General features: G+C 44.4%; 3 protein-coding genes across 8 annotated transcripts in view; 1 reads left to right on the plus strand and 2 right to left on the minus strand.

The window, feature by feature from the left end:
* Positions 1 to 868: 868 nt before the first annotated feature.
* ARL6IP4 (ADP ribosylation factor like GTPase 6 interacting protein 4) lies at positions 869 to 11,311 on the minus strand. Of its 3 annotated transcripts, none has more exons than XM_037878654.2 (6): positions 11,134 to 11,311; positions 7,926 to 8,131; positions 6,979 to 7,302; positions 5,099 to 5,216; positions 2,390 to 2,459; positions 869 to 2,054 (listed from the first exon to the last, which is right to left on the minus strand). In XM_037878654.2, the coding sequence occupies exons 2-6, from the start codon at positions 8,116 to 8,118 to the stop codon at positions 1,998 to 2,000; spliced, it is 762 nt and encodes a 253-aa protein (XP_037734582.1). In that variant the 5' UTR covers positions 8,119 to 8,131; positions 11,134 to 11,311; the 3' UTR covers positions 869 to 1,997. The 3 variants fall into 3 exon arrangements, with proteins under 3 accessions (XP_037734582.1, XP_043385138.1, XP_043385139.1); XM_043529203.1 differs by lacking the exon at positions 11,134 to 11,311 and adding an exon at positions 10,678 to 10,810; XM_043529204.1 differs by lacking the exon at positions 2,390 to 2,459.
* The window catches only part of LOC102930336 (gypsy retrotransposon integrase-like protein 1), a 29,071-nt gene continuing 14,118 nt past the window's right edge, over positions 10,987 to 25,939 (plus strand). Inside the window, exons 1-2 of one of the 2 annotated variants that reach the window (XM_043529201.1) lie at positions 11,012 to 11,120; positions 13,135 to 13,278. The gene's annotated coding sequence lies outside the window, so the exon portion shown is untranslated. Of the gene's footprint in view, positions 11,121 to 13,134; positions 13,279 to 25,939 lie in introns of both variants that reach the window. The other variant, XM_043529200.1, reaches the window with a different exon arrangement.
* OGFOD2 (2-oxoglutarate and iron dependent oxygenase domain containing 2) lies at positions 13,450 to 25,136 on the minus strand. Of its 3 annotated transcripts, none has more exons than XM_037878652.2 (7): positions 24,886 to 25,136; positions 22,922 to 22,978; positions 21,126 to 21,236; positions 19,805 to 19,904; positions 18,607 to 18,731; positions 16,640 to 16,897; positions 13,450 to 15,689 (listed from the first exon to the last, which is right to left on the minus strand). In XM_037878652.2, exons 1-7 carry the CDS (start codon positions 25,021 to 25,023, stop codon positions 15,414 to 15,416), a joined length of 1,065 nt encoding a protein of 354 aa, XP_037734580.1. In that variant the 5' UTR covers positions 25,024 to 25,136; the 3' UTR covers positions 13,450 to 15,413. The 3 variants fall into 3 exon arrangements, with proteins under 3 accessions (XP_037734580.1, XP_043385137.1, XP_037734581.1); XM_043529202.1 differs by having other exon boundaries at positions 25,077 to 25,109; XM_037878653.2 differs by lacking the exon at positions 24,886 to 25,136 and adding an exon at positions 23,718 to 24,810.

A 25,939-nucleotide genomic window follows, 5' to 3' on the forward strand; every position in this document is an offset into this window, starting at 1 on the left:
CTGTTCAGTAAGGGCAGAGATTTGCCTGGCTCAGCCCTACTCAGACACCTACCTGTTTGTCCAGGGCTTGTCCCCCTCTCATCCTGGCTGCTGTCAGTGTCCTCCTTGTTAAACGTATGGTCCCAGGGAGGTTTGTGCCATAACTAGCTCCTTTATAAAAGGGAAATGTGTTGTCTCCATCTGACCCATGTGCCTAAAACCCAGCTACTAGAGGAGGAGGCCTGCATTAAAGGGAAAAGGAAGATACGTTGATAGGAGACCTGCCAGCAGACAAGATGAATCCATACATACGTGACCAGCCTCCCACAGTCAAACACCTCAGGGCCTTCTAAGAGGCTAGAAAAGTGGCACATGAAAACTAGTTCAAATCATACAGAAGGACAAATTTTGTTTAACAGGCAGTGATTTTACAGTTCAGAACAGGACTTTCCACCAACAGCCATCAGACCCAAGTGACCAAAGAAGTCTGCGGTGGGATCTGTTAAATAGAGTGGAGTAAAGGGACCAAGGAAACTACTAAGTCACCAAGGTAAGCAGGCGTCTCTAGGGGGAGTCAGTGTCATACTGATCGCACTTTGGGCTTTCTAGGTCTTGCACTTTGCTAGCTGTAGCTGCTCAGCTGTGGTAGCATAAGGTCAAAAATCTGACCTACTGTGATTTCCTTAGCAAGCCACTGGGTGCAGAGGACGGGGCAAGCACTCATTTTAAAGCTTTGGGTATTAGCCAAAACAATTGAGCACGCCCACGCAAACACACACACACACACACACAAAAATCTTGCCTGTCCCCTTGCAACAGATTGGTTTGTATAATTGCCACCTGTCGTGCATTCACACTGGCACATAAAAGAATAACTTGGGCTGCTGGATTGATTTAACCAGTTTATTTTTTACAAGTTTTCAGATTCACCAAGTTAAGTGGGGCTTGAGGGGGGAGAATCAGAAGACTGAGTTTTCCTGGGCTCCTCTGCTTCTGGAAAGGCCAATTTCACTAACAAACCAAAACTGCCCTTGCATCGTCATAGGGTGGCAAGAGATAAAGAGCAAGGAAGGGGCATCACTTTGGAGCAGGGATATGAGCAGGGCTGAGCAAACCCCCAACAAAATGTGCCCCTGCCCATTACACTTAACCCACTGTCCCAGTGCAGCCTGCCGTCAAGGGAGCCAGTGCTAATTAAAAGCTTGAACCTGTACTATGCCAAGTGCCTTCACCTCTCATTGGCTCAGTGAGAAAAGGCACCTTGCAAGATGTGGACCTAATGTTGCAGCTTGCACAAAGCTAGGGCAAAGTATAAATGGGTCTCTGTACAGCTGAGGGCTAGTAAAGGGACCCCTCTGTAACTGAGCAATCCAACCAAACACTGGAGTAAACACAGGGCAAATATTAATTCAAAGAGCGGGCACGTAGCAACCACATGTGAAAAATGATTTACGGCAGCCTCATTTCAGGGGATCACTGTGGCAGTCACCCCAGTATCAGCGGGGTTGTGGCCACCTGGTACCTGGGCATTTGCCTTAGAGTTTGGAATCTGAATCACCATCAAGGAAGTGTATTAAAGATAACATGGTGTTAGTCACTGGGTGAGTTTATCTCCTCTGGGACTCAGCATTGTTGTGCTGGTGGCACCCATGAGCGCCCTGGTGGACTGACAGCTACTTGCTGCCTGAGAATCATTTGCTCAATCATTGAGCTGCAGTGGGAGGAGCCTCAGAAAGCGACCAAGTTGAGAGCAATGTTGGTCAGGTCTTCAGGACTTTGCATGGACTGGCAGGAGAGAAGCCATGGCTAAAGGGGAGGTGCCATCAAAGTCACTCCCTCCTCCAAGCAATAGATGGACCCAGCAGAACAGGACATGTCCACAGGGTAAAGATCCTGCTGTGTCACACACAGATCTCACCAGTGCAGGGAGAATGGGGAGCTGCCTGCTTTGGCAGAGTAGTGTCTCAGTGAGCAGAACAAGAAAACCACCTTTCCAGATGTACTTGACATCTGGACTGTTACTGAAGCATCCCTGTCCTCATCTGGAAGGCCAGGCCGTCTCCTCGGGTGGCTTGCTGTGAAGGAACAAACAGGCACTTATAGGCTAGCCTTCCCAAACCATCATGCTTGGTGCTTCCATACCACCTACCTGTGAGAGGCTGAAAGGCCTCTACCAATGTGTGAGATCAAACCCACTTCCACCCTGGCTAAGTAGGATTTATTATCCCAGTTTTGCAGATGGGAAAAGCCAAGAGAGAGGCTGCAGTTTCCACAAGGCCATGCAGTGAGTAAGCAGAACTCAGCTCTCCTGCCCCCCAGGCCTGTGTTCAAGCCACTAGCCCATGCTTTACAAACCCAGCTTAGGGCCTTGCTGGTTCCAGAATGTCTCTTCACTATAAAAACCATCTACCTTGTTAATCTCTTTGTGTCTTTCTTTGGTGACAATTTCTTCTAGTACTTCTCCATCTCCCTTAATAAGCCTGTAACAGAAGCACATCAACACACCCAGTAAAGTCTACCAGCCATCCAGTTACCAACTGTAAGCAACACATTGCTTTGTTTCCCCAGCAGCAGAAGGCATCATTCAATGAGGGTTGGAGGAGTGACTAGATCACCTCCCTTACGCAGCCACACGGCTAATGTTTCATGCTGAGGGAGACAGTATTTTGCATGGGAAGATGTCCAACAAGCTGGACTTGTTGAGGGGTAACACCAGCAGCACCTTCTGTGTGAGCATGTGCTCTAGAACAGAGTCAGGGGCCTCTGCCAACACAGGCTGGCTGCAGCACGGTGTCCCCCACACTCTCTAGGAGGGTGGCAGCTTTGCAGTGCCAAAGAGAGTGGCAAAAAGTTGTCATCATATGCTGGGGCTTGGGCCAGATGCTGCTCTGACAATCTGGTGTAAACCTGGAGCAACTCCACTGACTGGTGTAACTCTGTAGTCTCTGTTTAAAGATGAGGGCAGCTCCATTATAGAACACCGTGAGTCGGGCTTTAGCCAACCCTCGGGTAAATAGCCTTTGCAGCCTTTTCCATTATGCTGCCTGCAGGATTAAAACCAACAAGGTGCCGCTTCAGTACACTTCTTCGAACGATGCTGTGTACTGAATGTATTGGGAACAACCTTCCTCTCCCAGCATTCCCAGGATGTAGGATCTGCCGTGATTTAGGCAATCCCCAGCCCCATACTGAGCATTCCCTAGAGATCAGGCATGTTGCAAATCAAGCTTCCCAGGCTAGTGTGCTGCAGGGAAGACCCATGCTAAGGAAAAAGGATCTCCCATTACCCTATAACTCTGCGAGTGGATTTTCTCGGCAATGGGAAACTGGGTTGGTTGGTTCCCACTCTCAAATTTAAAATGTGCAGACAGCTTCCTTTATGATTGAGATGGGGCAATGCAGAGGTTTAAGTCCAGCCCCTTGGGGCACATAAAAGTTGCTGGATCATCTAATAATCAGACAAGCATTTGACCTTTGGTAATAGAACTGGAAAGGACCCAGTGGGGCTAGGGAAGGGGAATGGTATCAAACCAGCAAATCCAGCAGCAGAACCATAGGCAGTGCCCAGCCTCTGAATGCAGAAGAGGAATTTAACCGTCTTCAGCATGTGCCTTACGGGTAACTGACATCCATGCAAACATCTTTCCTGAGCATTGCTGGCTGCCTTCTATTTTAAGAGCTGGCTTGCCACAACACAATTTTCTATTCACTCTAAAGATGCAGTTTAGTAAAAACAGGGTCATTCCTACTCCTCCGGTTTTGAACAGTAGTTTGGTTACAGGCCCGTGGGCCTCCTAGAACAGAGAGGCAATTGCCCCCGGTTGTGCAAATAAACCCCTCTGGCCAGAGGATCTGTCTATAATAGGGACTGGATGCTTCAGACGTGACAGGCAAGCATCCAAAACAGCAGCTGCCACTGAAGGAGCAACGTCTAACAGGTCAGGAAACAGCAAGCTCAGAACTGCCAGCCAGATCTGCCGGTTCAGATTTTATCCCCACACCATAGCTTAGAATTGCATTTACTCTGGGGACACTGATCTCCCCCTCAGTGGAAGGAGGAAAAAACCCTCCACCCTGAGTAACAAGGCTTCAGCCAGATCTTGCAATAGCTGCTGCTCTTGGCTGCCTTCTGCACCTCATACAGAGCACAGGCCATCAATGACTCAGCTCTGGGAAGCTGTCCATGCTCTGTAATCCCATTGATTTCAGTAGCAACAGAGAGCATTCAGCACTACGGAGGAGGTGCTTAGCACCTGGCAGGATCAGTCCCTTACTTGGCATCTTCTAACAATAATAGTCTCAACCTGTCTGTCTAAACACAGCAAGCCTTTTTCTCCATCCCTCTGTCAATCCTAGTACTCTGACGAAGCATCTCTGCTAGTCAAGCAGAGACCAGCGTGATTTATACCTTTATTGTCTGGGCCAGAAAACTTTAATCTCAAAATGGCCTGATGGGTCACAGTGTTCACCTTTCGTACTAAGAGCCTGGCTAGTAACAGCAAGGTAACAATGAAGGCTCAAGAGCTTGCTGCTGAGAGTGACCGCCCCTGGAGGGGAGGTTAAAAGGGATTTAGAGAGAACCCTGCTTTTACAAACAGCAAGGATCTGTTGCTAAACTGGCATATGCTTCTGCCTCTCTTTGGAAAAGCCTAAAAAGATTCTGCTGCCCCATCTCTCTCCACCCTTCAGCCAGCCTCATACGCTGCTCGCCAACTTGTTTCACTGGTTTAAAAATAAGAAGTGGATTCTTGTCCACTGTTCAGAAGCTTTGCGGATTGTAAGCTCTTTGGGGACCGTGTCTTCCTACGTGAGTGTACAGCACCTACCACATTTTGGGCACTATTGCAGTACAAGTGATACATCCTAAAATATGCTCCTTTGTGGATATGCTGAACTAACTATGATTATTTATCTCAACATTATCTACGACACTTACACCTCCGCTGGTATAAGTCAACTAGCTCTCTAGACTTTAACAGCGCTATGCTTATGGGCATCAGCTGAGGATCTGGTCCCTAGAATTCTTGTAACCATGGAAACCCTGCCTCTCCAAATGCTCCCAAACAGCACTGTTTCTAAGCTATTGTTTTAGGACCCTCTTTAACCCATGGGACCGTACCTTGTTCTTCCCGTTTCGGGGTCCACGACTTTTCTGATGACACTTTGCCTTGCGTCCCATTCTTCTTTCGTCATTGGTTTCATAGCCTGGATGCGGGACTTTTGCTCATCTGTCAAAACTAGAATGCAAACCTTAATGAGCTCGTTGAATAAGAATGTGCATACACAGGTTTGTCTTCTGTCAGAGGATCATGAAGCAGAGGGCTTTACAATTATTATGGAGCACGACTCTGTGCAGTGCACTGCTGAAAACACTTGTTCTAAAGAGCCACCTACCCCAAAAAGCTTGAACTATTTAAGCCTCACGCTGCTCCTCTGAGGAGGATATTGCTAGCTCTGTTTCTAACAGATAAACTGAGGCCCACAGAACAGCTAAGTGATTTTCCCAAAGCCACATTGGGTGAGATTTTTAGAAGCACTCAGCATTAACCTGACACACCTCCTGTTTCTGTCAGTGATAAAATTCCCATTGATTTAAATGGGAGCAGAGTTAGGCCAATGCTGAGTACTTCTGAAAATCTCACCACTGGTCCAAATGCAGAGATGGGACTAGAACCCAGGCATCCTGAGTCCCACTCCTTTGTTACACTACAGACATTTAACCCTACACTTGTCTGCTTGGAACATTTTCCTTTCAAATTCTATTTACCTCCTTATTTACCCCCCTCATCCTCTCTCTTTCCCTTTAACAGTAAGAAGAATTTAGATACTTTGTAAATATCTTTAAGACAGAAGAGGGGAAATCGCTGGGGAAGGCTGGACAAAATGCATTTATCCAAAGCAGGTGATTTTGGATTCCTCCCTTATCAGCAAACCTTCATAAGTTGGCACCTTCCCCCCCAATGGCTCCATTACAATTCGTCTGTGTAGATCCATTTGCCATCTGGCCTGCTGCTGGGACTGAGACTACCTGGCCTGCCTTATGTATATAATTACACACGTATTAAAACTGAATTACTACCTATTGCTAAAACCAATCCTCTTTCATCACTAGCATACACCACATACTATAACCCCTACTGCTTAGACAACACACAAAGAATGGATAAATAATAGTTTGACATGAACAAGATCTTTCCAAAAAAATCATAGATACTGAGAAGAACTGAAACAGGGATTTGTGTATGTCTGCAACTGAGGGATCAAAGCCTCATCTGCTTTTCTTACTGTCACAAACTCAAGGAGCATATAGACCTTAAATTTCAAATTTGAGGCCTGAGGTAAAATTTCCCAACACACCCAAGTGACTGAGGTATCTAAAGTCCCACTAACTTTCAGTGAGACTTGGGCACTTTTTGAAAATTTGTCCCCTGGTTGTGTATTTCCTGCACTCTCTGCTCACCCATGAGATACACTGGAAGATCTGGGGGCACCTTAAATCAGTGGTGGATACCATATAGAGGACCTAGTCTCAACAGATAACACTACATTTGTGTTCATTCTTTATCTTCCTCATGGCTTTACATATCACCTTTGTGAGCAAAGGAACATGCAGAGAACTATCAACTTCACATCCTGAATGCCAATACCAAGTGCTTCATGAATTCATTGCCTGTGGGTACATCCTTTCATTTTCAATTTTTGTTCCCAGATCACAGGCAATTTTAACAAGCTTACAAACAAAACCATTAATTTGGGTCCTTGTATATATTCATGGTTGCTCAAGCTAGGCCACTGAAATTAGGAGGGAAAAGGCACCCAGGGTTCAGCAATCAGTGTTTCTTATCATGCAATTTCTAATGATCCTTGGATGAGACATTAAAAGAATCTGTTTCGTTAATGAGTAGGAGAGTCACATGGATTTTCTCAAATGGCGCATCACTTCTTTACTCTTTAAGTGGGCAAGTGTGAGTTTTTTAAACCTGGAAACAAGAACATTACCTGGGCCAGGTTCCACCAAAGATTCTTTCTGCCACTGCTCCAGTGAAGGGCCTGGCACGCCTTCCACCATGGCTCTCTCCTCTTTAGGCCGGTCCTTTGATTTCTTTTTCAGTTTCTTTTTTATTTTTTTCTTCTTTCTCTTTTTGTCTTTCTGTTTTGTTCGTTTCTTCTTGCTGTGTCTCCTCTTTTTCAGTTTGGATTCATTGTCACTCGAATCATCTGAAGAGGAGCTAGAGGAGGAGGAAGTCCCAGAAGACGAACTTGTCGTCTCAGAGGAGGAGGTACTTGCCTTTTTCCTCTTCTTGTCTTTGGCCTTCTTTTTCTCTGCAATACATTAAGAATGGGGTGGTTTGGAGAGAACATTTGCTCCATGGCACCCAAAGAGTCTGTCATGTTCTGCATTTCAAGCTACAACAGTCTGCTGTTCTGGTTTTGTTCTTTGTTAGGTTGCTCAGAAGACTGAACAAATCAAAACACTAACGCCAAAGCAAAATCCCACTGGGCTAATACTTCTGTATTATCATGGTGGGAGGGGGCTATCTGAGCACTGTCCCTGATCCAGTCAGCACCCCCCCTGTATGCCTAGTTATCCCAAGACTGGGGCAGGGGCTGGACTCCATTCAGGCCCTCGAGGCTCATCCTACCCAGGGACTACGCAACCCAGAGGCGGCTTGGATTTTCCTCACGGGGATGGTCAGCGAGGGGTGCCTGAATGGATCTGTGACAGGCACAATGCTAAAAGATCTGCATGCTGGAAATGTTTAAGGCTCTAGAGATGTCAGAACACAAGAGTAATGAGTATGAAGTGTGTGTTGAGATGACTGTATAAAGTTAATTGCTAAAAGCAAGCACTGTGTATTCCCACAATGGTACTCACTGTGCATATGCCCCCTGACCATGTGAGAAGTCAGCCTTCAGCAGTAGCTATCACCCCCACCTGCCCTTACCTTCTTTAGTAGAAGCTGAGCTCGACCTGCATCTGTGAGACCTGGCTGCCTTCTTCCTTGGAGGAGACTGGCTGCTCTTCTTTGAGTCTTTACTGCTTTTTCTTCTTTTCTTTTCATCTTTTTTGTCCTGCCTGCTTTGAGAATCGCTTTCACTCCTGCTTCGGGAGCGTTTCCTGGATTGGCTGTGAACCATTGTGCTCTGATTCCTATTTTAAACAATTCATTTTTCTTTCATTAATGGTATTAATAAAGGACAGTGAAACTTAATTCCATGTAAGGAGACTGTCCCAAAGTATCCCTAAACACAGCAATTCCAATTCTGCTCCATATAATTAGGAGGCCGGCCTTTGCCCATTAAGTAGTTGCTGAAGACAGGTTTAGCTTATTACATTAGACTTGATTTACAGCCAACTTTTCTCCCGAAACTATATGTGAAACTTTGACAACTGCATAGAGGGTTACTGTTACATAGCAGTGGCCAGGATGGGTTCACTGAGACCTTCCCAGTAGTCCACAAAATAAAGCACAAAGCTGTGAGGGACAGAGAGCTGAAGGGAATGGTTCCATGAGAGGATCTTTCAAATGCTGTTTTTCTTTGCACTACAAAACATGTAGGCAACTCTTCTGTGCCTCCCAACTAGCCCTCTTTGATTAGATTTGGCATGAGACTTCCACCACTCTCTCTTCCCCCTTTCTTTTAAATGTCAGCAGTAGCTACTTTGACACACAATTTCACAGCTGTGACGATTCAGCAGAGAGTGGTGATAAACACACTTTATTACTGTATATTCTCTGATCATTTTTCATCCTTCTCAGGATTTAAGAGCTAGGGGTTCTACTTTCTAATCAAGGCCTCTGTATTGCCCCATTACTGTTAGCAGGAGTGTCACATGCTCTTTATGGCCCCATGGACCCAGACATCATATGATGAACACTGCCACAGCTGTCAGCAGCATTAAAAATTCCATTCAGAACTGAACAAAGAAGAATCAATTACCGGTTTATTTAAAATACTGACAGCAGCCGCTAGCTAAGGGAAAATAATGAATTTTTAATATTTCAATTTACTTTTATAAAAGAGATTACATGCTAAACTGGCACCTTTTTCAATCAGTCCAAAACACTGGCAGTGGAATATAGGGGCAAACCCATCTATGATAAGAAACAAGCTCTCATTCGTTTAAAAAGAAAAACAAAAACCTAGCATCAACAGCATAATTGTAGCTGGGAAAAGCTCTCGCATATCAGATATTTCGTGGCTAATATATTAATCCTGTCTCTACCACACAAGTTCAAAACAAGATAATCCAAGATACATACAAGTGAATCTCAAGTTCAAATTGATTTACAAATGAAAGCCTCAATAAAAAGCAACAAAAGATTTCCTTTAAGGACACATAGTAGTAAAGCTGCAAGGAATCTGATCCATCACTACACACACCAAATATATGCATCCATATGTATACAAAAATACAAAAATCTCTTTCACTAGGTCCTTGAAGACACAGATAGCCATAGAAGCACTATTCTGATCTCAGATACACAACTGCATACACAATCCTGTACAATTAGCTAGTGTGGACAAAAGTGCAGTAGCTGATTCTACAAGAATTCCAGTGATAAAGTCGACAGATTCATGGCTCAGGCCAGACTGTATATGGTTATTTCCCTGAGCTGCATTTTCTCTGTATTGCCTGTGTGAATGTAAATGAATGCTGACATTAAACAATGCCTTTTCTTTCCAAACAGGCATTTGATTTTGCCCTTAGATAAATGGGGGGAAATAAAGAGCCAAATTTTTCAGGGCTTGCTAGAGAAGCTGGATGTGTGTTTGTTTTGGAGTCTGAATCAGGCTAATGACGTTTACAATAAGGACTGACAATGTTTTCCCACCTGCAGAGAGGTCTCAGCAGTCTCAAAAGCCAGAGTGGAATCTTTTAGACACCTCATGCTAGAGAGCAAGTCACTAGATCTTAGACCAGTGATACTTAGACCGCAGCGGTTCAGGAGCCAAATTACTGATCAACATTACCCAAGAGCACCACAGTAGTATGAATTCCTTGTTTCATTTACACACTCTCTCTCTCACACTCACACACACACACAAAATTCTCACAGCAAAATGACTGACCAAGTATTATTAACCAGTTATTATTATTATTAACCAGCTGATAAAATAACACAGTAAAAGCATCCTGATTGGTTAATAACTTAGACTGGTTAATAATTAAATCACAGTGTTTTAATATCATGTGCTACAAAGAGCTGCAGGAGACACACTGAAAAGCAGCTTGTGGCTCCCAAGCCACTGTCTGAGTATCACTGTCCTAAACGCTAGCCCAAAATAGCAAGTTGTAATGGTGCATGGGCAGACAACTTTACAACGGAGAAAATGTTTCCTGCCCTCTTTTAGTGTTTGTTCAACACACTAACCACACCCATAGATCTCAGCCTAAAATAATGGAATCAGATTTATTTCAAAGTGATTTAGGTTGAAGAAGTAGATTAGTCCAAACTATTCAGTATCTTAAAACAGCTGCATATACACATCACTTTTTTCTCTCTCCCTTCCTATATCTCCACCCACTCGCCCACTCCTTTCACATATCAGTTGAGATCATCTCTCTTCCCCCCCCCCCGTATACATTTCCTAATTTCTCTCTCCTTCAGCTCTTTTACATTTAATGTGGCAAAGCTGGCAATACAGCTTGTGTGCAAGACAGAGTGAAAAACAGAAGCCCGCTCCTGCAACCTTTAGTGGGGAGAAATCTTCACTCCCAGAGTAGTTCCACCGATGTCAAGGGGACTATCTCTGCAAGGTCTGCAGGATCATACAGCTCAGCAGTGCTACATCCACGCACACACCCCTGTACTTTTCATCAGTAGCTCTCAGTGCTTTACAAGGCAGATCAAGTGCTGTTATGCCCATTTCACAGACGGGGTGCCTAAACCCTGCCCCACCCACCCACCCAAACTCTGACATAGTGGGTAATGGCCCTTTAAGACACACAGCAGGTGGCTGGCCCTTTAAGACTCTCCCCCGTCTCCTCCACTCCTGCTAGATACAGTCCGTCCCCGGACAGCACCGCGCATGCGCCCCGATATCGGCCGCTGAAGGCTTTGCGGACCCAATCTCGCCCCTTATTCCTCCTGCGAGTGTCCGTCCCCCTCCCGCCCAGAGACAGGCCGCCGCAGGTAAGGGACTCACCCTCGGGGGTGGGAGGCGCGAACAAGCGGCCTGCCCCGCGCGCGCTGGAGGGGGAGGCCCAGCCCCGGCGTCTGTCGCTGAACGACCCCGGGAACGGGTCACTTCGGTTGGTTTCCGTTCGTTGCCTCGCCCACTTCCGGTATTTTGTGCCTTGTTCTGTGGGTCCGGTGGGAAAGCACAGACCCCGCGCATATGGTTCCTACCCCAGCTGTATCTGGGCTGGGGGAGCAGGGCTCAGCCCGAAGGAGGCGTTTGCCAGCTGCTGTGCCCCACTGAGCCCGGCTGGGGTCAGCCCGCAGTGGGTAGGGCCTCTTCCCATGACAGGGTGTAGAGTCTCCCTCTCGGGGTGATAGGGGAGCCCACATGTTGGTGAGAGAGGGGCTGGCTGTGCCCTGCGGACCAGGGGGCTGCAGCAGGGAGGAGACGGGGCTGGGGGCTCTTGCTGTCTGTGCTTTGTGGTGATGAGACCAGGTGGGTGAGAGAATATCTTTTATTGGACCTACTTTTGTTGGTGAGAGAGAAGCTTTCCAGCTACACAGAGCTTTTCTTCGCATCATGCTGCTCAGATCACGGGCTTCTCTTCCCCAGCTTTGGCTACACATTTCAGGGAAAGACAAAATAACAAATCTGAAAGTAGGGAAGCTGACACAGTAGGACCCACTAGAAACTATCATAAAAATAAAGGCGGCTCAGGTGGTTGTGACACGTAGACCATATGAAAGATTGGAAAGGTGCTAATCCAGCATTGAATTGGGTACCTGAGGCAGGAAAGAGAAAGCAAGGAAGACCAAGGAAGAACTGGCAGAAGATAATGACAGAGGATATTGAATACTCTGGCATAATGGGGTCGGAGGGAAGTACACAAGAACCTCAGAGTTAGGAACACCTCGGGAATGTAACCGATCGAAATGTTATGGTTGTTCTTTCAAAAGTTTACAACTGAACATTGACTTAATACAGCTTTGAAACTTCTCTATGAATATAAATCTCCCCACTGTATTTTCCACTGAATGCATCCGATGAAGTGAGCTGTAGCTCACGAAAGCTTATGCTCAAATAAATTTGTTAGTCTTTAAGGTGCCACGAGTACTCCTTTTCTTTTTGCGAGTACTTTGTTGGTCTCTGCTGCTGCTTGATTGCATACTTCCAGTCCAAATGAGGTGTGTGGCTGACTGGTCAGTTCATAACTCTGGTGTTCGTAACGCTATGGTTCCACGGTACCACAACCAGCGAGTGACCATAATCAATGGAGGAACCAGACTGCCTGATGGGTCAAAGGCACAAGAGAAACTAAGATAAGGTAGTGCCTAAGGAGTGGGAGTGGAGCCCTGTTGTGCTAGGCACTGTTCAGAGTAGTAGACAGACCCTGACCCTTTGAAGAGTTTACACTCTGAATAATGAGACATTTACAGTCTCCCTCATGGTTCTTGGCGAGTTATTTTTTCCCTCCTTATGTCCCCCACATTCTGTGTTCCATCCAGAGACAGAGTGAACTTGTAAGAAACGGATGCAGCAAAAATACAAAAAATTCTCAACAAGCAGCCGTGTGCTGATCTTATATTTTTCCTAGTACTCCAAACTATTTCCAATGTCATCTTCTTCCTGGTGAACAATTCCAGCCTCAGCCTCGTGCAGCTTCTTTGGCAGCTTGACTGTTTTTGTTTTGGGCACAAAACCCTTCTGGGCTTTTCCAGACACTGGAAGTTACACTGGTTATGGATGGCTGCAATTTGTGTTAGAACACTCTGCTGAAGCAGAAATTAATGACGCTGCCACTTTCCCTCTTCCACTTTCTGTAGGTGAATAGCAGTTTATGATCCCCATTTGCTTAATGGCTCTGATTTGTTAGAATTAGGGTGTATTTGTCATATGGACAATGCATATATTTGCCCTGGTCTGCATTCCTTTCCTCCTTAACTTTGAGGAGCAGAGTTTAATACGTCAGGCATCTGATAACCAAGGCATTCCTATCTGCTGGGTTAGGCAAGTTCGTCTTGTTAGTCTGTTGCAGGCAAAAGTCTCACTGAAGAAGAGGCGTTGGAGCAAAGGCCGAAGAAAATCTTCCTTCTCCTCTATCGCTGTCTTGAAGGGGTTGGTTTTCCCTGTGCAATTCAGAATGATCTCTGGAACTGAAGTGACGTTCAGGTGGGTTGCTGGTCAAGGTCAGTAAGAGAAGTATCCATTGATGACGCCCAGGTAGAGATCTCTTGCTCTGTTGTTACGGCTGTCCTTGACATACACAGCCTACTGCTTTCTCTCTTAGAGGGTCCTCCTGTATTCTGCTTTCTGCTGTTCTACCTCAAAGACGTGACCAGCTAAAAGCTCATCAGAGATCTGATTTATTTTCCTCCTCCAGAGAACATGCAAGTGCCTCACACGAATTAATGAATTTAGCTTTGAATACATGTTAGATAAGAACATTATCATCCTAATTTTACACATGGGGAAACTGAGGCACAGAGTTGCCATACCCACAATGACTCAGTGAGTGAGTGCCAGAGACTCCCACGCTCCCGCTTTAATGCCTAGATGACAGAGGAGAGAGATTATTCTTGTATATCCCAGAGCCTTTTCTTTACAGTCAGTCATTTACAATCTGAATTCACTATAATAGTACTCAGACAGCAGCAGCCATATTGACAGGCACATTTTTCTTTCATTAATTTAATTTTCTTGGTATAATTTAAATGCAAATATGAAACAAACATTTCCTGATGAAGAAATTAAGATTCCATGATTGATTTTGTTGTTATGGAAAACAGCAGAAGCAAAATCCTTTGGTGCTGATTCTGGGGTTTTGTGCACAAGTGTAATGGCCATTTCACTTTCAAAATGCAATTTGAAGGCGTTTTTCAAATGCAAACTAATCAGCAGCATACACTAATGAGATGTCAAGCCTAAAGCACTCCGGGATCTATTGGGAATGCTTAAAATTAACACTCTTCATAAATTACAGTGGTTATATTCAGAGTCTGCCTTTCATCATATTGTTAATTATGCAAATGAGAAAGTTCATACCAAGTAATTACCAGAGTTAAAATGAATGATCTGAAGAAGCCTCCAGTAAAGTCAGTGGTATGGGTAGCTAATAGACATCTAGTTTTCTGGGGAGTCATATGAGGCAACAAAATCAAAAGGATATTTTGGCTTCTTGAATATCAGTTTTCTAGATTTTTAGAGTCTGTGACTTGAAGTTTTGAATTAATGTCATGGACTAACAGGCACTGAGACACACAATGTGTGCAACTATCTAATCTCACTCTCTCATCATAGTGGGATCTTCGTGCCAAATTAAAGAATTCAAAAGATTGCATTGGTCATGTAAGAATAGAATGTCCACTCTTCCCTTGAAGATAGTTTATTCTGTCTGCCCATCTTGGAAGGATATTCTCATACCTAATGGAAGGTGATTACAAATGTTTAGACTACTTCTGCATGCTCTTTCCTTACACTCGAGAGACCTGTTGTCATAATTGCAAACAGCCCCCCAAATCTTTGGCTCTACAGCGGATTTCTGCTTGTGTATGTGGAATCCACAATATCTTTAAAAAGTGATTGGTAGCGCTCTCAGTCTGGGGTTATAATGTAAGGCAATAAGTGACTCACTACACTCACTTGTAGAGTAACAGGGTTTATGCTTGTCTTGTAAGATGCAGCCATTGGAAGCAACTTGATCACAAAGTTGCTTGTTTTAGCCCCTAGGGGACAACTCTGTCACATTCTGAGTGGGTCTTGCCTTCCATCCACTGGGAAGCAGCAGGCTCTTACCCTGGTGAAGTTTGATATTGCATCCAGAAGAGGGCAGTGGTAATTGTGAATGGATGCTGACTGACATAAAAGAATTATACAATAATATGCTATCTTTATACATCAACCAGTAACAGTGGCTGTCAGAACAGCTCTCTTTGTATAAGACGTAAGCAGTCCTTCTGTCTGTTTTCTATACGTGTGATTGTACTCAGATGACCTCTGCAGTTCATGATATAGATCAATACCTTAAGCCTTTTTACATTTTCAAAATATGCTTATAAAAAATTCTCAGAGTGCAGGCATTGTCTACCCCAGACACCAACTTCTCCAGTAGACCCCAGAAGGCAGCTGCTGCTCAAAAAGCTGTTTTCCCTCGCCCCAAGAGAACAGTTTTTGAGTTGCCTTCTAAGAAGCTATTTGTTGACCTGACATGTTTCTGTCAAAGGGATACTGTGCTTGTTTCTGCTGGCTTGGGGCTTGGAGCTCAGTTTTAGTCAGCTCAGAATGGAGAATTCACTCCTTACCATCTCCTATATTAACGAGCATAAATCCACAGTCTTCGGCATGTCACCTTCAGGACTTCTTGTGAACCCATCTCCAAACCCCTCAGCATCCACTAATTCAGGTTTCTTGTTGCACATGGGGCAAAGCTGGTTGCGGACAGCAGATGATCTCATCCATATAATGAGGTTCCAGCGCTCCCCGGAGGTGACAGGCAGTGCCCCATGAATCTGCCCTCCTCGGTGTAGCAAGCCTTGGGATATCACATGTTCAATCTCCACATACGTTGGCACTGGGGTTGGGGCCTTGAAAGTAGATAATAAAGCAGACACTAGGTTACATGAACTGTCTCTTGCTGCTGACTTTCTAAAGAGTTGTTATATCTTGCTTTTAGTGCCTTTCACCCCAGGCAGTTTTACTAACCAATGATATCTAGGGATCACTTCACATACAACTGAAATGCAGCCATCTCTGGGATGAGATGTTACAGCTGTTAAACTGTTCGGACAGTTAAGGACAGATCGTAAAACAGCTCAAACTACATAGAGGCACATAGAGAGGCGGACTGTAACAGTCCAGTAGCAATTTGGCCAGGACATGGGAGTTATTAACCCTCTCTTGCTAAAAGAGAAATTCTAATAACTGCAAATGATCAGGGCTTTAGTTTTCTCAAGTGAAAGACTGAAACAGCTTGAGTCTTTAAAGCATTTTGTCCACTCCTCCAAAGTGAGCCCTTCTGATCATTATTTTAATTGTAGAAGGAGGTAGAGCATTTTACTCCCTCCTCTGATGTACAAATTATCTGTGTGGTCTATTTGAATAGACTCCTGTTAACTTCAATATTTATGATTAATTTACAGCAGTAAAAATTTTACTATAACCTCCTCTTACATAGAAAACTGGTGAACAAGATAGTCCTGATTCGGTCAGAAGCAGACAATTAATTTTAGTCAATCAACTTTTTATATGATCTTCTTTTTTAAAGTACAGCTCCCTCAAGCACCAATCCTCCTCCACGGCTTATTCTAGTTAGGTTCATAACATCAAATAAACCAATCAATGAAAATGGCCAGGTTTGATCTGTGAGAGTTAACCCTATATTTTAAGCATAAGGCTACTTGATGGTGTCTCCTTTAACTCAGTTATTCAAAAAGTTCCTGAAACAAAGTTAATGGCCTGATCCTGCACCTCCGAAGTCAACGGGAATTTTGTGGGGAGCAGGATCAGGCCTAAGTTAGAGAGAGATTCTCAGTACCTGTCTGAGGTCTCCAAAATACAAGTTGCCCTCGGTAAATTCTTTTCCTAGGGATACATTTAACGTGACTTCTGCATTGTCGTAGTGAGAGCTCAAATCCAGATCTTCATGTAGCGAGTACTTGACAACGAATGCTTTGTGGCTGTCCAGGGAGCCTCCCCCACAGTCAGGGTAAAGCAGAGATGTTATGGGCTGCAGGTATTTTTCACGCAGAGGTGTAATGAAAGCTTCATACAATCCAAGCTCATTTAACAGAACCTGCACCAAAGAGAGAGTACATGGAACACACCGATCAGCAAATAGCAACATGGTCGCTTCTGCTATTTTGTCAGATATGGTACTGAGCCTCCTGGTAGTGGTCTTCCCTTCCAACCTTGCTGCTTACGTGGATAAAGAACTAACGAGCAAAGACACAGGCTATAACAGGGGCAATGAGTTCAGAATGAAAAGTGATGTCCTGCAGAATGCCAGTAGGATCAAAACCAGCATGAGTAGTGCCATATACAAAGCCAATTTTTACTGGTATGTTGTGCTATCCCTGCTGTTTACATAGAGGAGTCCTGTCTTGTGTGGCTAAAGAGAACTCCAGTCTCAGGCTGTCAATCCAACCCCTTTCACCAGCACTAAGTTAATATATAAAATGCTACATTCCTGAAGTATCAGGTCCCAGTTGTATGTATATATACAGTCAAAGCAAGGACACGGAGACCATACTTGGAATGGTGTGGTCAGTGTACAGTCACTCTGTTTTGAGGCGACTTTCTAAAGGAGGGAGTCAGTGGATCCCAGAGCAACGGCAGTAGACGCCAGAAACTTGCTGCAGCAGTGCAGAAAGGCAAGAGAAACTGGGACTTGTAGTCCTTGGAGAGGAAGAGGCTAAGAGCAGAAGGCCTCACGGATGGCTGAGGGAAATGAACTTCATTGTGGAAGAGCTAGAGATCAGGACTATTGAAGTTTGTGTGCAGAGCCACAAACTCTGCCTGACCTGTGTATTTCCACAGTTTCTTTTACAACCTTTCCTTGTCCATTTGGACACTGCAGTTTATAGTTCATATTGAACAGATTTCTTCTCTTTTCAGAGAGTACAGTTACAATGCACAAGTGACTACAATAAAGACACTCGCTTATGTTCTCTGTAATAAAGCAGGACCTCCGGTCTGAACAATAAACCTACTAACCCACTCTTTGCATGGCATGTCCCAATTTATACAGCAGAAGTCTCTTAAGTGGGAGACTCGGGTGGATGGCTAATCTCCCACATCAGATGAAAACACTTATTAAAAATAGACTTGAACTGAATACAGTATTGCATTAAATATTATGCATGGTATTTCATCTTTCTTTTTTAAAACTTTATTTGGCAGCTTCTGTACTCAGAGCAGAATTACATCTACCATATCAACACCCAGTTAAACACCAGTTAACCCCTTGGCACTATCCAAGTGTGTCCCCACTTATATTAATGCTGCCCCAACTGAGTAGCAATCATTGCCATTCACTATCACTAGAATAAATAGATCCGTGGAATATGGCCCAGTAAAGCAGCCATCTCAGTTAACTAGTGTACATTGTGCTACTTTTCTGAGTGTTTGTTTAAAAGCGGGGTGCTAACATTTTACCATCAAACTTTTTCAGTAATTGTTTTATTTTTATGTATAATATAAAATTTTAAATACAAAATTCCACTAAAGCAGATTTCACCTCACATCTCCTTCCTGGCAGCCCCCTCCCCCTCCCACATGTACTGAGTTAGAAGTATAAGTAAAATTAACTTCCTCACCCCTCTGCCTTTTAATTTATGAGTGTCTCTGCATTTGGGGTTGCACATCAGTGTGTGTAATGGACTCCCCCAGATCTTGGAGGGGAATGGACCTTGAAGCATGCAGATAGGTTGGTCTGATATGTGTCACTCAGCCGAAAGGCTGTAATAGCAAATGAGAGGTTAACTCTACAAAGTTGAGTCCTACCCCATAGTTATTCATAGTGTTTGGCCGGCCTTTGGGCATCTCAGATTGCTCGAAGTTCTCCAGCTCTTCAATGAAGAGTCGGCAGAATTCCTCACTGAACACTGGAAGTCGATATATCCTCTTATCTGACCAAGAAAAAGGAGGTGTCTCTTATTAGGTAAAATAGCAGTAGGGACTATCCTTAACAAGAACGTTATTTGCCAGAAAACAGTACTCGACAGCAATACAGTAGAGAACACAGCCTCCATATGCCTCACTGCATATTTTGTTTGTTAAACAGTTACTGCTACAAGGCAGATGGACTCTAGGGCACGGTACTTATTGGTCAGACTGGAAACTGAAAGCCTCCCGGGCCAATAGCTAAAAGCATTTGAATGATGAGGTGAACAGGTGGTGATGGAGAATTACTTGAGGCATGGCATTTTGTGGGAGGTGGGACATCATCTCTCTAAGACTCTCCATGCCAATCAATTAGCCCTTTCTGTTAGGAATATAATACAACAACATTATACTTCCAGCACGGGGCCTTAAAGTTTTGCATAAAAAGTGGATGAGTATTACAAATGAGGGAGCTGGGACACCGACAGCTTGAAAAAGTCACTTGTGCCTGAAAATTATTCCTCTTATAGGCAACACCCACAATGGGTGTGAAAGCAAAAACCCCTCTATTTTCCATTTTACTTTTTATACTTTCATTGCTTCCCCTATATATTCGGTCTGTCAGCTTCTCCCATACTGAACAGGCCCCATGAACATCAACAAGCAAGCAGAAAAACCCTGAACTTTTAAAAAAATATTCAAGACCTAATTTAAAGGGGGATCTACGAAATGGTAACTTTGGGATATAGCCCATTTAAAATAATCCACATGTACAGCGTCCCTTGAACAGACTTGCCCAAGGTCAAACATTGAGTCAGTGGCACACCCAACATAGATCCCAGTGGTGAAATCCTGGCCAATGGGAGTTGTGCCATTGACTTTAAAGGGGCCAAGATTTCCCCCATCTCTAACAACTAGACTACGCTGCTTCTCTCAAGAACTTTGATCCTACAGAAGAAAACATCCTAACGGTGGTCAGTCATTTTTCAAAATTACAATATTAGAGAACTGGTTTAGAACAAATAATTCACCACTGAAACCGCCTGTGTGTATCAGAGTGTGGCTCTACCCACATTGCTGATAGGTCCTTTCACTTTACCTGATATAGAATCAACGTGGCGCACGAGGCCTTGGAGATCAGCGTCTTGTGACGTACAGTACTTAACTGTCTCTAAAAACTCCGGAGCCAGGAATGAATCCTTGGTGTTAGATGGGGAGAAAGACAAAGAAAAAAATAAAATGAACACACAATGACTTCATCTCTGACCTTCAAACAGCCACGCCAAACGGCAGCAGCTGAAATGGAAGTGGAGTCTAGGGGCCACAGCTAGCTTGGATATAAACATACATAAACTATTTAAATCGGGAAGAAATGCACAAAGCTGTAATCTGCACTTGTTTTTTTCTTGGTAGATTTATGTAAATTACTTCTTGTTGGGGTTCAATTGTAATTATAAGCCATAGCTGGTCAGATTTATCTTTGCACGGGTCACACTATGGGCACACATAACCTAGCTGACAGCAGTTCTCAAACTGTGGGTTGGGACCCCAAAGTGGGTCGCAACCCTGTTTTAATGGGGTCGCGAGGGCTGGCTTAGACTTCCTGAGGCCCGGAGCCAAAGCAGGAGCTCCATTGTCCAGGGCCGAAGCCCAAGTTGCTTCAGCCTGAGTGGTGGGGCTCAGGTTACAGGCCCCCTGCCGGGGGGCTGAAGCCCTTGGGCTTTGCCACCCCCCATAGGGCAGTGCGGCTCGGGCTTTGGCCCCCCCCAACCCGGGGTGGTGGGGCTTAGCGGGGCTCAGGCTTCGGTCCCCCTCCTGGGGTCATGTAATAATTTTGGTTGTCAGAAGGAGGTTGTAGTGGAATTAAGTTTGAGAACCCCTGGCAGATCAGTGTGCAAACAGTCATGCCCCGTAGATTTTTTTTTTTTTTTTACCACCTTGCTTTGGGCCAGGATCTCAACACCAGACAGTAATCGGGCTGTGCTATGAATATTACACAATGAAGAGCGTGATGCGGAGTGTAACACTTGTTATTAGATTAATCTTTCTATTGGCTGCTGCTCAAACTCTGTACTGCCCAACAGTCTTCGTGATAACACTTTACACCTAATATTACCAACAGCAGTCTGAGCTGGTTCTGAGTCTATTCTCATCTATGGGAATGTAACTATTGACTTTAGTTAAGTTACCCCAGAATAAATCGAGGGTAAGAAGAGAATCACATCCAGAGGGTGTTCTGTCTACTTCAATAGAGATTTATGAGGATGTCCAAGTTGTGGAAGTCAGTCCACTTTTAAATGAATACAGTCCTGATACTATACAGGATTCTGAAGGGCACAAAAGAGGCTTTCCTATTTCAAACTAGATTTCCATGTGGTTACTACGACACCATTACAGACTCAAAACAGCATGTATTTTACCTGTAGAACATATACTTCTGGATGCTTTGGTTTGTAACATTGTGAAATTATGGCTTTTCTTGCCATGGACTGATGATCTAATTGCTGTCTTCTTTGCACTTCTTTCTGAATCTAGGAATAAGAGGCACGATCTCGTTAAGAGATCAAATGCTGGCAGTAATAATAATAAAAAAGTTTCATTCATTGATTCAAAACGGTAATTTTTGCTAAATGCATTATCTGCTCATGTGCACCTTCCGGAGTTCTGAATGTATTTCTGTGCCTTCAATGGGTCATTAAAAGGGCAAGGAGAGGTCTGAGTCAGACTCCCATTAAGACAGAAGGGTGGGTTTAAAAAACAAAACAACACCTAAAGAAATTCCACTGAAGTTAACTGAGACTGCAAACTTTCAGCACCTTGGAAAAGCAGGCTCCTTATTAGGTACCTACATGTGGTTTCAGTTGCCTAACTTTAGATAGGCCAGAATGTTCACTCTTGAGTAAGTCTGGGCAAAATGAGGGACTTCAGTTGCAGAGAGATGGGGCTCATTAGTGAAGGCTCATTACCAAGCGCTGTTGTCATTTAAGGAGGAAGCAACCCGTAGTAGCATTAAACTCAGGCAGCTCTTCCAATTTCATAAATCTCCTGGGAGGCTAATTTTGAGCTACCCTTGTGAAAGTAGGAGGCAGAAAAATTATCTGGAGGGTTCAGACACCATGTCTGGGCTCCTCCATTCTCTTGGGCCTATAAAGCCAGGCACTTACCATAGAGAGGGGTAACTTACTTTCAAAAATCTCCCTTTATTTGGGCCTATTTGGCAACCAGAGATGGAATGCTCCCTTGAAAGTGCCCTGTAGAGAGATCCTGCTCTTAACAATATCTTCAAGTGGCAGAAACTGGGTACTGCAGACCCCATGTATTTCAGGTTAATATTAATATAGACATTGATTTTCTTTTCAGTCTTGACTTGAACTGGACATTGATGCTGGAGGACTCTTGGTTTCCATATGGCCAAAGAAGGCTGTGGGGGTTTTACTGATTTTAAGTTGTTTAGGAATCCTTTCCGATGAAATGGTGCAATTAATATTAATCTATTTTGCTGAATACCCCACCCTAGAAGTGGCTGCATTTCAGTGGTATGTGAGTGATCCCTATACACAGTGTGTACAGTGCTGCAGGATCCTTTGGGATGAAATGGTATGATCTAAATGCACTACACTAACTTCTGAAACGTATTTTACAAAAAAGGAGAATGGGGGAAAATTAGAAAAGAGATGGGGCAGACTGGTTAAACCAACAGGAAGGAGAGCAAGGGGCCCATTGTCATGGAATAAATGTCAGTGTTAACTTCAGGACTTTGTCAACAAATGAGCTCATCAGGATAGCCAACCTGGTACTCAGGCGCCAGTAGGGAGTTTTTAACTTCTATATCAATCCAGCACATCATTTATATCCAAGTGTATGAGAGTGTTGGGGGACAGGAGGGAAACCAGGAACGAGTGTTTCAATCCTATATGTAACATTGCCTCCCTCTGGCTTTCAGCAAATCGCTTGACCTCTCTGCTTCACTGTTCATACAAACTATATCCCCAAATGCTGTAGCGTTAATCCTATATATAAAAGTTCCTGTAAATAAAAATTTGTTCTGAAGAAAGCCTTCTAGATTAGATCTCTACTCCCACTTAACCAGGCAGATTCCACAACTTGTGGTTGGAAAATTGTAATTAATCGAGATAAGCCATACATATGAAAACAGGTGGTCCATGTGGAGTTGTCTGGACCCTTACAAATGACTTATTGGTGAAATTGTGTATACCTCTTCCAGAACTGCATTAAAGTCTTCATCACTCCTGCAGCCATGATCACCTAACACCTGTAATATAGAGAGATTAACTGTTGATAAGTATCACTGATTTTTATGCTGCTCATCAACCTGGCATGGGCAGTGTTGTCAACTCTTGCAATTTTCAAATGAGTCTCCTGATATTTGGTGTCTTTCATCAAGTCCGAGCTCCTGGAATCTAAGAGACTCTTAGCTCTAATTTAAAAAAAATATGTTTCTAGCTCTAATCTAATGATGTCATATAAATCTATTTAGATTTAACAGTAGGCAGAGCAATTGACACAGCAGTCTAGCTCCTTGAAAGGGTCTGGGGCTCTCACACTGAAACCCAAAGTTTGCTTTAGGAGCAGAATTAAAACACAAAACAGACTATGAGCCAGGCGTTTGGGTTTTCTCCCCGGGTTCTTTATTCTGGGCTGCTTTTTCCTTGATCCCTATATACCCATTCCACAACCAGCCCTTTGGGGTGTAGGCCATACCCACTAATTCCTTTATCCCCAATTCTTTTGCATAGTAGCACTACCTGTTGCCAGAGGAATCAGGAGGTCTCCTAGATTCTCAGGCCAGAAGATAAACTAGCTGTCTACTCACCTAATCCATGCCTCCCTATCTACACAGCTAATTTTAGCAGTATAGTGTCCTGCTGCTGGAGCCCTTCTCCCACAGCAGGGAAAGGCTCCGGCACATCCTCCGCAATGTTGTGCTAGAAGGTTGTCAATTACCTGCCAGCTTTTTGACATAGCCAGATGAACTACAATTTGAGTCCTACCTCATCTGTACTGAGACTTGACAATTTGGGAGGAAATCCCAAACACTGGCAAGACTGGTCTTTTAACATGTTCCTAAAAGAAAACTCATTAAAGGACATCTACTATGTTTGTGTTACAGTTTGAATTATGCAATTCTGCTTTTAATGGTACTATAGAGATGGGTAGACCTGAAAATTGACCCACATTACCCCAGTGGTCAGTATCCCCGCTGAAGTTCTTGCTTTAGTGACTCTTTGGTCATTTTTTTCCCTTCTAATATGATCCTAGCTTTATAGGAAACTTGTATATCGAATATGGAGTTCATAGATCACCTATAATATGTTAAGGCAATACTTTGCGTAGGGCATAAAAGATGGCTGCCTCCCTAGGGAAAAGTACAATATTTCTATAGTAAAGGCGCTGAACGCTACAGCTTGCTTTAGCACATACCCCAAGTGCAGCTTTGTGTTTTCCAGTAACAGCATTTAAAACACAACTTTAATGGAAAGACTCCAGAAGGTGACTAGACTTGTGCGTGTATTTTCTTTTAGCATGCAACTGTTCTGAATATACATTTTAAAGAGAAGCAGTGTTGTCTAGGGAACCATGAGTTAGGAGATCTGGTTTCTACTTCCAGCTCTGTCACAAATTTGTGACCTTCGTTAAACTCCTTAATATGGACCTCAGTTTCCCTCTCTATAAAATAGGGATAAGATTTTCCCAATTTTGCAGACTGGCTTAAAATCCTCTATGGCAGTGCAATATTAATGGATGTTGCATTTCCACTTATCCACTTCTTGATGGCGACTGTTGTGTTAAATAGCTACTACCTCCTTCTCCAGAGGTGGATGCATGTCAGAGGCAGGCCAGAGGCCCATGTACAGTTTGTGAATCATTTTGGAATCCTGTGGGATGAAATGGTGCAATAAGTGTTTATTCAAACCCTATTTTGCCTGCAGCTGTAGGGAAGATCCGGCCCCAAATGTAGCTGAATTGGGGGGGATGAGGGCGGGTGACCACCCAATACAGCACCTGGGATCCACCAGTACAATGTAAACACCAGGTATTGTTGCTTGCAGGGGGTCCCCATCGGCTTTCCCCAACCAGGGGCCCCTCCCCTCGGGGGAATCTCCCCCCACCCCTGGCCCCCAACTCCCCCCTCCCCTGTGGGTGCCGGGGAGCGGTTACCAGCCCATAGTCCCTGCGGAGCTGCGGCTCGTCCCGGTAGCTGACGTGCAGGCCGTAGCGCCGCAGGAACAGGTTGTCCGTGTGGAAGCAGGCGCAGGCCAAGAAGCCCCGAGCCGGGGCCCCGGGTCCCGTGGACATGTTTCCACCCGGACTGTAGAGGGCGGAGCGGCGCCTCGGGCTGAGATAGTCACCAGGGAATGGCTGTAAGGGCAGCGGGTCCGGCAAACAAATGGCTCCGCCGGGCACCAACAGGTCCTGCTTCCGGTGGCCGGTGCGCACACAAGGGAGCGTCAACAAATTACTCGGGGAAAGGGAACGAAGAGAACACGGGGCTTTTTGCCTGTTTCTCAGTCTTCGGTCTCCAGACCCCTATTTACTGACTCTTCCCCTCCTGTTTCTTCTCTCCTGTCCTATTTTCCTTCTCTTCCTCCTCTCCTCCTCCACCCGCATTGGGCTCTCCTGAATCAGCCCCATGGTACATTAAGAGCCCTAGTGGAACAATGGGATGGAAAGGGGCATTTTAGTTCTAGGTGGGCGACCCCTGTGCATGGATTAGAAAGCGTTTGGGATCTTTCTTTGGGGATGACATGGCTTGATCACCCTGTGCTGATGCTCTATTGATGATGATTGTAATGACCAATTTTTGAACTATTTTGCAAGAAACTGAATAAATGTCAATGTTTCACTTGTTACCAGCACAGACATTCACCTTTGTGTAGGTTTTATAATGTATTTTAAAATGTGCCCATCCACATCATCACAGAATAATGGAGGGATGGGTGCCCCGTGCCTCAGTTTCCCATCTATAAAATGGAGATAATGGTCCTGATCGCCTTTGTAAAGCACTTTGCGACCTGCTGATGAAAAGTCAATTCTGTTTACACTGATTGAGTTCATTCTCTTTGGTTGAATTTTAACTGAAGCAGTATAAAGAGCATTGCTATTAATCTATAATTTCTGTAATCATGCGAGATATCATGATATTGGAAGGGGGTGAGTGGAGAACTGTCCACCCAGCGCTCTAGGCACATGCATGCAATATACCTAACAAAAC

Source organism: Chelonia mydas, chromosome 15, assembly GCF_015237465.2.
Source record: "Chelonia mydas isolate rCheMyd1 chromosome 15, rCheMyd1.pri.v2, whole genome shotgun sequence".
Classification (NCBI taxonomy): Eukaryota; Metazoa; Chordata; order Testudines; family Cheloniidae; genus Chelonia; species Chelonia mydas.